Source organism: Amphiura filiformis, chromosome 11, assembly GCF_039555335.1.
Source record: "Amphiura filiformis chromosome 11, Afil_fr2py, whole genome shotgun sequence".
Lineage (NCBI taxonomy): Eukaryota > Metazoa > Echinodermata > Ophiuroidea > Amphilepidida > Amphiuridae > Amphiura > Amphiura filiformis.
The window spans coordinates 38,757,667-38,775,987 of record NC_092638.1 but is presented as its reverse complement, the minus strand read 5'-3'; the positions used below and the strand labels follow the sequence as shown (position 1 = coordinate 38,775,987).

Sequence of the window (18,321 nt, the reverse complement as noted above, 5' to 3'; positions counted from 1 at the left end):
TATTTTTATTAGAGATAATAAAGGTCATTGGCAATAACTTTACCCGGGCTACTTTACATGATAATAATTATATCCTTCGATATGTGAATCAGCCGTAACCAGTATTTGGTTTTGTAAAAACAAAACTACATAGGCGTGTTAAATCTGTTTGCACAATTGCAACCTACCAGTTGAATAGCGCACGAAAATGTCTGCCCACTTTTAATATTACGCATTTTACACATCTCCCGTCACTCAATCAAATTGGATTAATAAAGGTGTTTGAGTATGACTGTGAACACGATAAGATCTATATTATGACTAGAGCACCATTTTAACTTGTAATAGATTAGATTTAATGGGGGTGGGTCTTCCTGAAGCGCTAGATTCATATTTATAAGTGCAAACCTTTCATTAACTTCCTACATTCGGGATATGTAGTGACGACCTTTTAGTGGTTCAAGTTCTTTCTTGAGCAAAAATAAATTTGTGTTCAAGGATTTTGTTCAACCCGTCAGAGAATATTCTCAAGTCTGGATTCGTGGAGTCTTATATTTGACAAAAACGTTGAAGTATAAAATCACACTACTTTTCTTTTTATCAAACAAATCATATCATTTCCAGCAGTAATGACAAATCTATACTAGCCATGGCATTGCTGTTCATTTCATCTACGATACACGTAAGATGCATTGATTATTTGAATAGACATGCATGACTATCGTACGCCAAAAATAGGCAAGCATCGCTATCACATTTGCACGCCTATAAATAGGCAGGCATCGCTATCAAATTTGCACTCATAATCCTGTAATATTGTACTTATATGCATACAGTCCCAGGTGAAATTTGATTGTTCCAATTTCTACCGCCTGTGTGGTCATGGTGGTAATAAAATCTAAAGAGAAATGTTCAGCTCCCACACGCTATTTCTAAAGCTCACATTCATGAATTAATAGATTTGAAAAAAGAAAAAACAAAACAAAAACAAAAACAAAAAACAGTGAAGCATAAAAGCGCACTACTTTTCTTTTTATTATACAAATCATATTATTTCCAGTATAAATGACAAATCTATATTATTTATGGCATTTATATTGTTCATTTCATCTATAATCCACGCATTGATGATTTAAATAGGCAGGCATTGCTATTAAATTTGCATGTCAAATCCTTCAATATTGGATTAATAATGTGTAGTCCCATCAGGTGAAAGCTGATTCCCCAATTCCTACTGGCTGCGCGGTAACAAAATCTAAAAGAAATGTTCAGTTCCCAACACGCTATTTCTAAAGATCACATTCATGCAACGATAAACACGAATCCGTTGTAATATGCGACAGAACTTCCTAAAGTGCAATTATTTCACTATAGTCTTTCAAGTTTCAGATAAGTAGAAATGGAATTTTGTTTGAGTTGGGAAATAATAATGGTTTGACTGTTTGTAATAAGTTCTTCTCCTCAAAATATCATTCACCCTAGGAAGCGAAATCATAACTCAGATAATGTCGAAATTAAGAGCAAATAAAAGTATTGCATACATTGCATAAAATATACACAGTTTGGAAAAAATGCATTGGTTGGATCAGGAAAAAACACTGGTCAACAGCAAAGATTGTTCACCAGTAAACCAGGTTATTGAAACACCTGTGTCTTGTTAATGACAAGATAGTGGTATTATCTATGTCAATCACCTAATACTCTTTATCGTCAGATCTAACCTTTACTTTTACCCAAAGCAATTCTCAATGCATTCTACATTCTCTCCTTAATTCTTAGCCCCTTGAGTCTTGTACTACACAAGTCTTATCCCTTACTGCTAATCTTACATCTAAAAAAGAAGGGTGGTCAAAAATCAACTGCCTTATAAGAACTCTTTATGGCCATGGGAAATTTAATCGTATTATCAGTTTCATTAGGGATTTCCCCAACAATAACATTAGTCTGTTGTTGATGCTATCCCCGGGATGCTATCTCCCACACTTCAAATGTTCTGATTTGTTAAGTAGGAAATAATACAGACTGTTCAGACTGTACAGAAATTGTTCAAGTTTCGGATAGCAATATTTTAGCTGCAGTTAATTAAAGCATTAAGGGGGTACTACACCCCTCGATATATTTGTGTCTATTTTTGCATTTTCTCAAAAACTAATAACACACTGGTAACAAAAGTTATGTGTATTATAGGGGCCAAGGAATCCAATTACTACACTGGAATTTCAGTGACCCAAGACAAGCGGTTCGTTATTTATGATAAGAAATAAGGTACCGCTAGGATGTACCTCATTTCCTATCATATATGCTGAACCGCTTGTCTTGAGTTACTGAAATTTCAGTGTAGTAATTGGATCCCTTGCCCCAATAAAAATAATATACATAACTTTTGTTACCAGTGTGTTATTATTTTTGAGAAAAATGCAAAAATAGTCACAAATTTACCACATGGGTGTAGTACCCCCTTAAGCCAATGTGATGACAGTGTACTGGCACGTGTTTTGAAATTCCTGCCTCAATCGATGCTCACCAAAATAATGTTGATGTGCTGAATTAGCAGGATGAAATTCAACGTAAAAGCTAATTTGTAAACTAGTTGCCGCGAAAGATTTCGGATTCTATATGTTTCTACCATAATGAATATCATTAAATGTCATAAAGTGTGTCAATGAAGTAACCTATAGGCAATTTTACAATTTACATACGTTTACGGTATCTAAGTTTCGTATTGCAATTACAAAATGAAACCAACACAATTTTTACCGTGCCAAGTAAATCAGATAAGAACTTTGACATTATATGAGAGGGCGAACTACTCACAAACCTTGGGCATATCTTCACCTTTTGGAACAAATAGATAAAATAAGATTTAGTAGGTCAATTTAAAGCTATCGTCTGTTAATTGATTCAGAGGGCTCGAAGAGATTTACATTGTCAAAATCGCCTGACTAATCTTCAGAATATAATATTTATTGACAAAATATTTGGTCCCATTCTAGCGCAGCGCAATGTATAATTTTAAAATAATCGAGAAACAAAGTTAGTATTATTTTTTTCATTGAGTCTGTGAGCTGAAACATTTTTTTTTATAGACAAAACGTGTGACAGGTGGATTAATGAATGCACATTGGTAACACTCATAATCAAGAGGGATTGAGATAATAGTTTACTTGTCGGCATCAGCGAAATACTTTTCAAGCGTCTTCAAATCTTCAAAATATCCAGCGTACTGCTGCACGCCTAATTACCAGGAAACGCAAGTATGACTCCATCACAAATGATCTCATTGACATGCACTGGCTACACATTAAGCAACGAGTTGATTTTAAAATCCTAGTCCTCGTTTACAAATCTTCTCACAAACAAACTCCGGATTATATTTCTGATATGCTTCATGAACAAACTGGTCGCAGACGCCTTCGCTCCACAACATCAACAACACTATTCATTGAACAAAGAACTCAACATTCAACATTCGCGGACAGGTCTTTCTCCTGCTATGGACCCCGCATCTGGAACAAACTGCCCAAACACATCAGAAATGCAGAATCCATTGTCATTTTAAAGAAACTGGTTAAACATCACCTGTTTGGAATTGCGTATAAGCATTAACTTTCTTTGTAATTGTGTATATTTTGAATTGATATTATGTATGTATTTCTTTTCATTTGTTTGCATATGATGTTCCTTGCATGTGTCCAGAACCTTAGTGCAAGTTTGCTTGGTTTTAGGCGCTATATAAGTTTCAGGGATTGATTGATTGATTGATTGATACTGGCAGGTATCTAAAGTAACACAATTTGAAAAAAAACATTGATTGGACCAGGATAAACTTTTATATGACAAAACTGGTAAACAGCAAAGATTGTCGACCAGTAAACCAGGTTATTGAAACACATGTGTCTTGTTAATGACAAGATAGTGGTATTATCTATGTCAATCACCTAATACTCTTTATTGTCAGATCTAACCTTTAATTCTACTTAAAACAATTCTCAATGCATTCTACATTCTTTCCATAATTCTTGGACCCTTGAGTCTTGTATTACACAAGTCTTATGCTAGTATTAAAATGATAATCTCACATCTAAAAAAGTAGGGTGGTCAAAAATCAACTGCCTTATATTAGAACTCTTTATGGCCACGGGGATCGAGTTTAATCGTATTATCAGTTTCAGCAGGGAATTCCCCAACAATAACAGTAGTATGTTTGTTTCTGGTGCTATCTCCTACACTTGAAATGTTCTGATTTGTTAAGTAGGAAATATACAAGATTTTGAAATGGTTCAAGTTTTGGATATCAAAATTTTAGCTGCAGTTAAAGCATTAAGCCAATGTGATGAATGTGTACTGCTGCGTGTTTTTGAAGTTGATAAATTCTTGCCTCAATCGATGCTCACAAAAATAATGTTGATGTGCTGCATTAGCAGGATGAGGACTCGTCACAACTTATTCCAAAATGCAACGTGAAAGCTCATTTGTAAACTAGTTGCTACAAGAATGAATCTCATTAAATGTCATAAAGTGTGTCAATGAAATAAGCTATTAGCAATTTTACAATTTACATACATTATCACATTTTTGTATGGTAATTATAAACTAAAACCAACATTATTACTGTGGTAAGTAAATCAAATGAAAACTTTTGACATTATTTGAGTGGGTGAACTACACATAAACCTTGGGCATATCTTCACCTTTTGAAACAAATAGATAAAATCCCACGTTAAGTAGGCCAGTTTAAAGCTATCGCATGCCAGGTGAAGATGATTGATTCACAGGGCTTGAAGAAATTTGCATTGTCAAAAGTTAATGATGAATCATCAGAATAAATTATAACATTGACCACATATTTGACGCACATTTTGTTCATATATGAGTGCAGCTCAACGTATATTTTAAAAATAATAAAGAATCAAAGTGCATACATTTTCTTTGTCAAATTTTAGAAACGTATGTCGTCATACCCGGTTATCACCATTCAAAATCTATAGGGACATATAGAATGGGTCCTTTAACGTTTGCTGCTGTAAGTTAGCCTCGTTCAAGCAAATGTTCTGTTCATCGTGATTCTTGTATACTGACGAATAACCGATGATTATAAACCGCCCCTATCTAACAAGTGAAGTACTTAACGCGATTCGCCGAGCGCGAGTAGCGACTAAAGCAAACTCATAAAAGAGCTAACGTCACAGACAGAACATTACAAATGAATGCAGAAGCGGATGGTTCATAGTTTAATATCGCCCTCTGTTATCAGATAAATACACCGGAATAACGCGCACAGTTTGTAATGGGATGCTATTCGGGAGTTAGTAAACTAGTTACGGTATCCTGTTCCATACGTTGCGGACGAAATATGTTTTTTGGTAAATATAAAGTAAAGATAAGACCTACCTGCAGTAGAATAGGGTAAGGATCCTTTTGAATGTGATTCTAAATAACGGTTTACAGCAGATATAGATGACTGGGTTGAGAAGACTGTTGAAGTAGCCTAGCCATAGGGCGAAACGCTCCAACACGATCGGTATCTGACACGTCTCACCACATAACGGCTTGATTACGTAGAGAATAAAAAATGGAAGCCAGCATAGCACGAATGCACCCATGATTATACCTGCAATGCATACAGAAAAACAAAAGCCAAATAACATTATAATAAATGTGTAAAATGTGTGGATGTAAGTGAATATTTAAAAAAATCTATAAACCCAGCCCCGCAAAAAATAGGCAAAATGATAAGCGATACCGGTTAAAATTAGCAGTGGGCATATATCAAATGTCATTTAAAAAAGAATACACTGTAAATATAGTGTATGAAGCATGCTATAAATTCAAAGCAACACCAAACGACCACTTTAAAAGTAATGGCTACTTCAGGGAGGTGGACGAGACAGGAGACAACAGACAGGACATTAAAAGGTAACACGGACTGATGTCCTTTACTGAAGTTCAACCTTGAGACTCGTCATAACTAGGGGCGTAGCCGCGTAGCAAGCGGGTGGACAGGGTGGGCGAAGTCCAAGAGCCCGAGGGTTCAGGGTTCCCGAGCAAAAGCCAAAATGAGCTTGGTTAAGGATAGGGCTGATAACGCCTTGTTACGCCCCTGGTCTTAAACAAGTCCAACCCGAATTCCAACATTGGCCTGTAAACTGATATGACGTTGCAGCTGCCTGGGAGTACAGACGCGAAGTAGCCAGTGGAACAAGTTAGACTTCGCTTGCAGACTCTTTAGTAGACGCATCATTTTTTTTGTGAATTCTTTGAACACCGATGCTAACTCGTGGGAACTCATTTGTGAATTACGCTTGTAATTGATATCAGCACTAGTATGGATATTATCTAAAACTACTCATCCATATCACCCAATTGAGACAAAACTTGTGAAAAGTAGGGCGGCATGAATATTACCCTCGACATTGGCCTCGAATCCTATAAAATCAAATGTTATTATTAACGTGATCGTGCATGTTACAATGTACAGTATCAAATCAAATTACCAACTCTATATTTCAAATCAAAACATTTATTGCTTCTATAATTTCACTCTGTACGATGCAACCCAGATACAGCTTGCACACGAGTAGCTCTAATGTTTACACATTAATTTATTCCACACAATATGACCCACATTTGGAGAAAATAAAAACAAGCTTTGAATTGGTTTAGATGCAATAACCCTTGAAATATTTATAGTGAAAATCAAGGTACCTTTAACGTCAAGTTAATAGGTTAATGTCTGCGTCAAGCTTTCAGCAATTGCAACATAATGGTCTCTCCAGAGGTAGATATGTCGTTTCCAACTATTTGAATGATTTGAAACACTTGGCTTAAGTTGCGCTCCATATCACCAGCTGATCAAGGGAGGACAGATGTAGCTTATTCAGGACGCTAGTTTGCGTCTGACGTCAGGGCAACGGCGCGTTGTGATTGGTTGCTGACCTGCGCAGTACAGCATTTTTGGCCTAGTTGACAGGACGTCAGACGCAAACTATAGTCTTTTTAGTTCGGTCTTCAATTATAGTCATGTTTGGAGGCAATATCTAGGCCATGTTATATGCCTGACTTTCCTTTAAGAGCAACTACAATGGAGTACATGCTCATGGCGTCCAATGTAGTAGCCACATGCGATCTGCCACGAGCAAATCTTTTGGTTTTTATATGAGAGGATCTTGAACTTTGAGTGCCTCTATGTGGCAGTGACAAAACAAATGTATAGCTTTAAAGATGTGAGCCAGAGGTGATTCAGATGGTACACCGTATTGAAGTTTGCATTTTTGATGGCAACATCTGGGCCACAATATATGCCTTCATTCCTAGCAACTACTAAACTTCCTGTTTTGTATGCGTAACCACCATTTCTCCAGCACACTGCATTGGTCTTCTTCGATTTACTCTGAACTCCTTTCTTAGATGATGATCGCTAAATTAACAAACAACAGATTAAAAATATTGTTATTCAGATCTAATACTTTTGATGACACCTTATGTAAGTAACTGCAATTGTTTTATATAATAATACATGTACATAATTCATTCGAGAAGAGACATTGATATCGAAGCGGGTTTTAATGTCAAATCAAATATTACGTTAAACCGACGAGCCGTTGACTCGATGTGCAAAGTCAATTTGATTAAACTTTTAGTAGTATACAGAAAGGTACAACTTTTGATCTCATCTAAGTTGCGAAATATTTAGACGCGATCTCTCTATTAGAACTATATGATTAAAAAAGGTTTAATTTAAGTCTGGGACTAAAATATAATTAGACCCTGTGTACAGATAGACCTTACGGGCCCTAAGGTTGAATATTGTATTTGAATAATGAGGTATAGTTGAATTACGCACTTTTAAGGGACGCACCTCTAGATTCTTTCTCAGGGGGAGGAAGGTGGAAAGTTGGGGTCGGGGCAATTCTTTTTTCACCGCCGAATGCCTTTATACACTGTGAGTTAGGTGGGGAAAGTTTTTTTAGTGTTGATGGGTGAAGTTTTTTTCAAAACTTCCACCCCCTGAGCATCTAATGGTGCATCCCTAAGCGGTAAGCTGTCAATGACCTTCCAATAGAAAACAACTTTGTGTGTAGCTGTATAATAGCCTTTTAGTGGAATGAAATATGTTTTCCTGGGTGTCATTTTACATTTGATTCTCAAAAGTATAGCTCAGAGTTGACGATTCAAATAATTTGACATATGTGCAGAATCAGACAGATGCTAATCATTGTTATACATTAGATATAATGAATCATATTACCCAACATTACACAAAACCATGCTGCTGTTGTCAATGATAAAAACGCGAATTTAGTTCGTTGACATCATATTATAATGCGTATTGAATTTTTATTACAAAGGTAAAATCAAGCATGCAGCTCAATGTCCTTTGAGGTTATTAGGTGCTTATATTTTCGACGATCCATTTTCGAGCCCCCGCATTTTGTTCCTTTACTTCAATTGAGCTAGCTTCAATGTTTTCATGGATGCACAACTGACAGGTTGGCCGTGAGACATTCACATATCAGCTGTGAACATTTATATATTACAGGTATCTCACGCATGCACTTCCGTGCTGATTCCATGAAAAAAAATGGTTTATTGAATGGCCCCTTTAGGAGTGGCCTAGGACGTGCTCAGTCATGAGCGTTTTGTAATGACTCCGACATGTCTCAGCAGCCACTTTTAAGGACGCAACAACTGACTTGGTCGAGATCTGACAAAAAGCGATTACAAGGTGACCGAGCCCCTGAAATTGTCAAATGACTTTGCCGCCTTGTATTCCAAACAGGGATGCTGCTCAAACCTCATTTTCCAACATACGTTACCATAGTTACGTCGACCGGATTTGAAGGAATACTTGCATTCACATGAATACAAATGGTGAGACGCCCAACAGCTTTGGACAAGGCTTGATCACCTTTCACTGAATATGGCAATAGTCTGAGTGGACTTTACAGTCATGTGGATACATTTTCAATTTTTGCAATCTACAATTAATGCGCCGCCAGCGTTTGCTCTTGTCAGTCCAACTGTTGACATTCAGTACCATATCACTGTTCTAGTTACCATTGGATTTTCAAGCGAGTGGGGATTCCCGTGAGATATCATTATATTAAACATACGATGACATGTGCTATTCGCACGACGAGCGCAACAAATAGACACTTTTGTAGGCTAAAATGGGCAAATACGATGTTAACTTGGTCAGAAACACACATACAGGCGTCAACATGAGTATGATGACGAGTATAGGGGGGGGGGGTGATGGTTGCATGAAACATCACCTCTAACCAAAATTGGGGAGGGCCTGATTTATCCCTCATCCCCCGGAATTTACGCCTCTGGTTTTCTGGAATGCACAACTGACAGATTGTACGTGAGAAATATTGCAGGTATCTCACGCGTGTGCTTCCGTGCTTCCTCCATGACAAAACAATGGTTTATGGAGTGACCCCTTTGGATTGGCCTAGGATGTGTTCACTCATTAGAAATTTTGAAGTGACTCCGACAAAGTCATGTCTTAGACACTTTTAAGGACGCAACAGCAAAACTGACTTGGTCGAGATCTGACTAAAAGGAATTACAAGCTGACCAAATTTTTGACTTCAAAATTTAAATTTTCTTTTTTTGTCCAGCGACGATATGTACTGTTAAATGCACCAAACTCTAAAGCAATGGCAATTTAAGCAACTACGACATGTGTCGGGTTATGAAAGCTGCAAAGATGTTAGCATTCCAGTGCGTCTTGTGGTTCTTGAATTAAAGTCAAATATGTATTGGACAGAAATGCTTCACAATAATCATAATAGGGTGCCAGATCCTACTCAAGTAAAAAGTGACTCTTCAAAAATACTCTACGTTCTCTTATTTCAATGAATATAAGATAAGTTTTTATGAATTAATTTTAAATCTTACAAATATTGAATTAGATAACTACTAACTACAGTTCATCCGTTTAAATCCAATGAGGATTTGTTTTAAATCCCGTAAGTCTCCGGTATATCCTAATTGAATCAACAATGTCTCAAGTTACGGACAAATTGATATTACATAATTGACTTATTCCGGTTTCTTGTCTTGAAGCTATTCGATTTTGCTCCTGATATTTTTGTGTGGTTGGCTTTCCTCGTGTTAACTGATTTAGCAAGTCTCAAATTACGGAGTAAATAATATGGCATAATTGACTTATTTTATTCGTTTCTTTTCTTGCTAGTATTCGATTGTCCCAGTTATATTTTGTTTGTTTGTTTGTTCTCGTGTAAAAGCAAATGAAGCCCTGAGCGCAAGAAGACCGTAAGTCCACTAGGCCCCTCAACATGTATACACTAAAGTTACGCATAGTTTCTTAGGGTTTTTATAATGTTTAATACATGTTCCAGGGTTAAAACATCATGAAAGGTTGTGAAAGATTTGTTTTGGCCTCTGAACATGTATAAAACATTACCAAACTATTCGAAACTATACGCACCTTTCAGAATAACAAACAAACAATTTCCTGGATCATACATACACATATTACTTTTTGTAATACTACTGCGAGGTTTTACTAGAATTTGAAACAAAAGCTTTATAAGACACTAACCAGTGCTGCGGCACTACCTTAATAACAAAACGGTAGCTGCTGCACCCGAACTTGGGAGTGATTTGTAATTATTGGAATATTGAGAGCGCGACAGCTTTGAGGCGTTGTTTGCAGGATATCACCTTTCAACATAAGTTGTTTTATATCATTAATGTAATGCGTGTGAAGTGCAATGCTTATTAATGGCCACAAATCTTGCAGCTGACAGTGACAGCTGTATACTTCTTAAGGTCTCAAAGACCTAGACCTTTCCAACCAATAACGCGAGCTTGTACGGATGTGGTCGTAATGGTAATGTAATATGTTAACAGCGCATGAAAGGGATAGATTTTATAGATGTTATAGATTTAATGCAATGGCGATAAATTCAAGTGTGTCGTTTACTTATGTCCAATGTGATTGAGAGCCAACTAAGAGTAGTCCTTGTTAACGATTTGAACCCTGTCTTAACCAATGTATTTTTACCAGAAATTTATCCACCGCAACTTGCAACCCTCTTGTTTTTTCCCCTTCTAAATTACTTCCTACGCTTTTCTAGGCTATTTTCGTACTAATGTTTCGTGGTATCCATTGATACGAATTGAGTAGTAGTTCCATTAATATTATGACATGGTATCGTAAATTTAGTATGTCCATTAGAAATTGGGACTTATTCTCGTTTCCTTTTTGACTGGTATTCGATTGTCCAAGTTATATTTTGTTTGTTTGTTCTCGTGTAAAAGCAAACAGAGCAATATTTATTTTCTGCTCTATTATTTTCCGAAAGACTCACAATTTCCTCATATATACACATGTTACTTTTTGTAATACTACTGCGAGCTTTTACAAGAATTTGAAACAAAATCTTGTAAGACACTAACCAGTGCTGCGGTACTACCTTAATAACAAAACGGTAGCTGTTGCACTCGAACTTGGGAGTGATTTGTAATTATTGAAAGATTAAGAGCGCGACAGCTTTGAGGCGTTGTTTGCAGGATATCGCCTTTCAACATAAGTTGTTTTATATCATTAATGTAATGCGTGTGAAGTGCAATGCTTATTAATGGCACAAATATTGCAGCTGACAGTGACAGCTGTATACTTCTTTTAGACCTAGACCTTTCCAATCAATAACGCGACTAACGGCTTGTGTGGATGTGGTCGTAATGCCTTCTATGTCTTGAATAGCGCGTGTAAGGAATTATGTTATAGATTTAATGCAATGGCGTTAAGTTAAAGTGCCTCATTTACTTATGTCCAATATGATCGAGAGGCAACTAAGTCATCTGTTATAAGAGTAGTCCTTGTAAACGCTTTAACCCCTGTCGTAACCAATGTATTTTGGTACCAGAAATTTATCCAAATGTTTCTCTCCCTTCTAGTTATGTCCGTATGCTTTTCTTTCGTAATAATAATGCATTGTGCTATCTGAAAGTCTATCCATTGATGTGAATTATTACTATTGCTACAATACGATGTCACTGGGATATCGTAAATAAGTACGCCCTCAAGAAATTTGACTGTCAAAGATTCACAGTATGGGAAAAAATACAATTTCGGATAAAAATGTATACAAATACATATTTTTCACTAGACTCGTTTGCCATGTTGAATTAACAAAAAAGAGAATCCAACTAAATCAGAATATTTTGTCAAGACATTATTTCGCCTGGGGACTAGGGTAAGTGGAATTGGCAGATCATATTTTCTCGTTAGATGAGCACAAAGAATGGTAGTACAATTATCTCAAGCCATTTGGTACTTATACGAAGTGTTTTTGATGACCGACCCGCAGTGCAATGGGAAAGAAAAGTAGGAAACGGATTTTGTTTCTCTTCTCATCTCTAGATGCTGACTTGATGGTGACGTGGTCAAACAAAATGTGTTACTGTAAGTAAATAAATGTGTTTTTTATCATTATTTTCATTTGTTTTTTATTTAACAAATTACATCATGTGGGAACTGGACTTAATTATATATTACGATTACACAGTCAACCAGCCTTTCCCTTACGGAGAATGACAGATTGTATTATGATCGGGCCACAATGTGTCGCTATCATAATCAAACCAGCGTTGGCTTTGTGGATAATGACCGATTGTTTTATGATCAAGCCACAATTGTTTTCGCTATCGAAATCAAATCAGACATGCACTTTGATAATGACCAATTGTATTATGATCGAGCCACAATATGTCACTATCATTATCAAACCAGCTTTGCCCTTTACAGATAATGACCGATTGTATTATGCACATATTGAAGACTACACACACACACATTGAAAATGCAATTTGGTGCATCTGCTGTGCTCACAGGTCCCACAAAAAGATGACACAGTCGTGCAGTGCCCCCTTAAATGTGCAACGAATTAAATTGTGAAGCAATTAGTCAACCTCACAGACTAAGGCAGTCCTGATTTATCATCGTGTATATTATACAAACTGATATGAGAACAGGAAATCAAGTTCAACGCGATATTAATTTGATAAACGAGTCTTCATGTAATAGAAATGGCTTTGATGCAGACTTGCAGAATAAGTACACTTCCGGTTTTTGAGAGTAGTTTTGGGCCACTTTGACATCTGACATATCGGGAAAATTGCTGCAATTATTAATAGCTAACTTATTATTGTAATAATGTTATCATTACAATTATTAAAGTAATTGTGACACGATCAAGGGAAATGAGTCGCATGTCGCTAATATTGATTTTGAGATATTGGCAAAGAAAGTGTTCAAATTCTTTTGTTTTACTTTGTTTTCAGCGATTAATAAATTGACGTAACTTCGCAAAGGTAAGTCGTATCAACATGGGGTTTTCAGTTTCTGAAAGCTTTAAATGCCCTCTTTAGGAACCTATATAAAACTCATGTTCGACCAGGGCCGACATGTTACTCATTCCCCTTGATCATTTATTTATACAATTACCAAGTTTTTTGGGTTCATTTTTGTTCTTGTAAAACATTTTAAATTATATTTTGTACGCACAAAAACGATTTTGCTGAATTTTCCCGCTAGGTCCGAGGGCAAAACATGAAGTGACACACTTTGTCAATCGAGTACATTTGTCGCTCGTATTGGAATTCACCAATACGGAATACAGAATAAATTACGACTGGACTTTATTAATTCCGTTTCCACACAATGACTGCCATTCTGGGCATCTATCAAAACACAAAAAAATATACAAATATTAGAATTGATATATCGTGAATACAAAATAAACATCTAAAAAAAAAGTAACTAACCCCCATTAAATAATGGCCATTTTTCAAATAGGGGCTATTGTATTACAAATCTGTAAAATGCGTTGGAAGCAGAATTCAGTTCTGCGCATTTTGACACCTCATTTGATACGATGGCCCAGAAAACAATAAAACACCGGTCAATTTAATGTATTGAGGTCCAGACTTGAAAGTTGCACTTGCATACAAATTTTTACAATACAAAAACACTCAGATATCATTACACAGATTTCCTTCCATTACCATGATTACACTGAATACAAAATCAATACAATTTACTGCAACTTTCAAATCTTGGGTCACATTGATTTAAATGTACGCTGTGATGTCAATACTTATTCAATTGCTGCAAATGAGGTGTCAAAATGTGCAGAAATAAATTCTGCTTCCAACGCATTTTACAGATTTGTAATACAAGCACCCGTTTTTGAATAATGGTCATTATTTAAGGGGGTTAGTTACTTTTTTTGAGATATTTATTTGAAGTGAGCTATCTATGTGTTTGATTTAGACACAAAGTCAAAGTCAATCATTATTCTTACGAAAAGTTAAATATCACTCTAATTACCCAATCTTTACGATAAGAAACACACATATCCAATACACAATTTTGCCACAAAACGAGTGCGCTATGTTATACATCTCAAACATCAATAAATTTGATAATATGATAAGAATAATGTTGCCAATTTCAGAAACTTTACCCCCTCCCCCCCACACACACAAAACTCAAATTCAGTCAGTCAAATTCACTACATTATGAGCACTATAATGTAAACTCTTGGGAAGCATATTTTCTATCAAAAAATAATTGACACCATCTCCCGACACACCCCATTAAATATGTGCTCTTTATCCCGTGCTCTTTATGCAGACCCCTTTCAAACTAGTCTTGGCACTTTTTGTGAAGACATATTCCATACTTAAGGGAACAACCCAAAAGTTCGACGAAGCCCTATAAACGAAAGTCCTTTCGTTAGAAGGCTACCCCTCCCCTCGAACGTAAGTGTCAAATATCGAAAATTCCAACCCGTATTCATTAGGCACAGGGCCGTCGCTATGGTCGATGGGGTTGTGGAGAGGTGCGACATTGCTAGGATATTGATCACGTTTAAGAAACAATAATTCTATTTTCCTTTGAAATATTTTTCTTCATAAAAAATTAGGACTTGCTGGATTTTCAAATAAAAAAGAAACAAAGTGCGGTACAACTGTTTTAAAAATGAACTTACAAGTTGCATATTGCGAGTACCGCACTCTATATTTATTTGAAATCATTTTGAAGCAACCACTGTAAAATATCAATATCGTACTTCAGAAAATACTAGAATTTTACAATTATTAAATCCTTAAAAAAGATCAACTTTGACCGATGTTTTCACTACTTCTTTACAAACTTAATCGGACTATTTGACCCCCTCTCTCCCTAACGAAACGACTTTCGTTTACAGGGCTTCATCGAACCTTTGGGTTATTCCCTAATGCTTATAGGTCTTTTAGAGTTGTCTCCAAACTCACGTATTAAAATCATGTATGTGATATGAATTATTGATCTAATAAACGGGCATATTCTCTTGTTCTCTTTTTTTCTTTCATTTCTCTAATCTAGTTTTGTCGCCTACATGTTAAACGTGTCCGTTATCGCGGCGGAAAGGATTTGTAATGAAAAGACATAAAATCACTTAGAATATAGGAATGGCTCATGAATTCAGCGTAAGGAGTTGTTATCAAGCAGAACAATGTTTATGCATGCCTTAAAATCCCAGACAAAATGTAAATGTAGCGTTATGTCTACTGTTATCTTTCTTCGCTTTCCATTAAGTAGGCTTAAAGAAAAAAGAATTCCGTTTTTGTAATGTCTGTGGCTTTTGAGCAGACTCAAGGGTGGTTATTTTATCCAAACAGACCTCGATATTCTGAATTCAAAATCGAAATTGCGACTGAATAAGTTTTACATTCCTGATCGTACTTTGTGAGGTGAAGGAGAGTACATGTGGAACACTTTTAAATTAATTCAATTATGTGATTAGACGATTTTATACACACTCTAAAGTATTGTTTTAATTTACCCCGATGACAACGGTTTTTTGCTTCTTGCCATTTACATTTTGCTCTCCTAAGAGAAGATGAGGATTAAGACTATTATTCACATAGTGCATCTATATTACTTGAGTAGATTAACGAATTAATTTTATGAGCATTAATAGTTGCTCTCAATCTGCGGATCTCAACCTCAAAAAAAGTCCAAAGGCCCTTAAATTGAATAGCAAATGGGATCTTGCATGTTTTATGTTATGATGCAGGCTTTAAACCCCGATAGAATGGGATCACGGTGGTAAAACCAACAGGATAACATCCCTACACTTCAGGCTGATTGGCAGACCATACATCCAAACCCAGGCTAAGCTCAAGTCTATACAACACTACTTTATTACTTAACCCAGACTCACGTATAAACTGGAATTTGTTTCTGCAATCACCAGATGAGAATGTCTCCCTTCACTTGTACAAATCAATGGTGAAACGCAATATAGAGTTGCTTTCCCATTATCCGGATCGCTCTGAGCTTCTCATGATATGAACACTTAAACATGTCCCACGGCCTTCGATTCAATAAACAAACAGTATACACCATAAACAAATCACGCACACTTCATTCATCGAGATGTCGGATACGATATCCTTTTGAAAGAGATATATTTTTCTTTCGTCGCTTGTTTTATACTGGCTCTGGTTTGACAGGTTTACACATGTACGGTGATATATTTGAGGCAAATGTAATCTTTAGTTAATTACCAATAACCACATCACATTAATGTCTCGCTTAAATGCCACTTACTGCAAGCACTTAAACATGATTGAAGGTAATAAGAAGGTCAGGAGTCAATAGGCATAATCAAATGATGTTTAGCTTGGTTTCGTGATGTCGATACTGTTTTCATTATATTAAATTAGAATGTATTAGAGTCTCTTCGGTGTCAGAAGGGTTGATATCAATGGTCGTGAAACATGATGGTGTTAAAATCATGACATAGGGCCGCCGTGGCCGGTGAAAAAAATATATGATGGGATCGCCCTGCTTTCGGCCGACTTTCGGACCATACCTTATTATAGACTTTGCCCACACCAATCGTGTAGAATGAAGTATATTTCTGCAATCAGCAGCTGAAAATGTCTTCTGTCACTTGTGTAAATCAACGCAATGGTGAAATGGAATACAGAGTTGCTTTTCCCATAATATCTAGATCGCCTTGCGCTTTTCATGCTCTGAACACTTCAACATGTCCCACGGCTTTCGATTCAAATCAACAAACATTATACACAATTAACAAATCACGCGCACTATATCAAGACGTCGGATATGATATCCTTTGAAAGAGATATTCTTCTTTCGTCGCTTGTTTCAAAGTTGAGTTGGTTGGACAGGTTATACTTTTATAGAACAAAGGCAATCGACCAATTTAAATGCCTCGCTTTAATGTCACATATGGAATATAGAGTTGCTTTCCCATTATCTGGATCGCCTTGTGCCTTTCATGCTATAAGCACTTCGAAATGTCCCACGTACGGCTTCGATAAAAACAAACAAACAATATACACAATAAACAAGTCACACGCATTTCAATCATTGAGACATCGGATACGGTATCCTTTTGAAAGAGATATCCTTATTTCGTCACGTGTTTTATACTGTCTCTGGTTTTACCGGTGATACATTTAGGGCAAAGGATCTTTAGTTAGTTAGTAATAACCAAAGTAATGCGTCGCTAAATGTCCCTTATTGCAAGCACTTCAATGAATTCAGATGCATGATTAAAGGCAATGAGAGGCTCAGGAGCCAATAGGCATAATAATCTTGTTTAACCTGTTTAGCCCATTCTATAAATTGGAGTCCATATGTGAGCGTCCGAAAGGTTGCTATCATTGGTCGTGAAACTTAAGAGTGTGCTATAATCATGAAATAGTGCCGCGATGACCGGTTGTAAAAAATATATGATGGAGATCGCCTTGTTCAGACCATATTAACCCAAACAAATACTGTAGACTGGAATTTGTTTCTGCAATCAGCAGTTGAAAATGTCTTCCATCACTTATACAGATCAATGGTGAAATGGAAGACAGAGTTGCTCTCTCAGTAGTCGTGTACCTATATTACCAATAAGGAGAAAAATTACTTGAACCATACACTCTACTCGCAGCTTCGCGGCTCACTTTAGCTGCTTCGCCACTTACCTCCTCGATCGCGAGAAGTATGTGAAAAGACAAATTTCTCATTATCCGGATCGCATTGCGCTTCACATTCTTTAAACACTTAAATATGTCCCACGGCTTTCGATTCAAATAAACAAATCACTCGCACTTCATTCATCGAGACGTTGGATACGAAATTCGCGTGAAAGAGATATTCTTCTTTCGTTGCTTGTTTTAGAGTGGCTTTAGTTTGACATGTTATATTTGGGTCAAAGGTAATCGTTAGTTAAATGACCAACTTTAATGACTCGCTTTAATGTCCCTTATGAAATATAGAGTTGCTTTCCCATT

At 36.4% G+C, this 18,321-nt stretch overlaps 1 protein-coding gene across 1 annotated transcript in view; it reads right to left on the bottom strand.

The window, feature by feature from the left end:
• The window catches only part of LOC140164819 (5-hydroxytryptamine receptor 1A-like), a 270,443-nt gene that overhangs the window by 116,444 nt on the left and 135,678 nt on the right, over positions 1-18,321 (bottom strand). Inside the window, exon 2 of the mRNA XM_072188194.1 lies at positions 5,371-5,590. Coding sequence (XP_072044295.1) covers positions 5,371-5,590 — 220 coding nt within the window. The remainder of the gene's footprint in view (positions 1-5,370; positions 5,591-18,321) is intronic.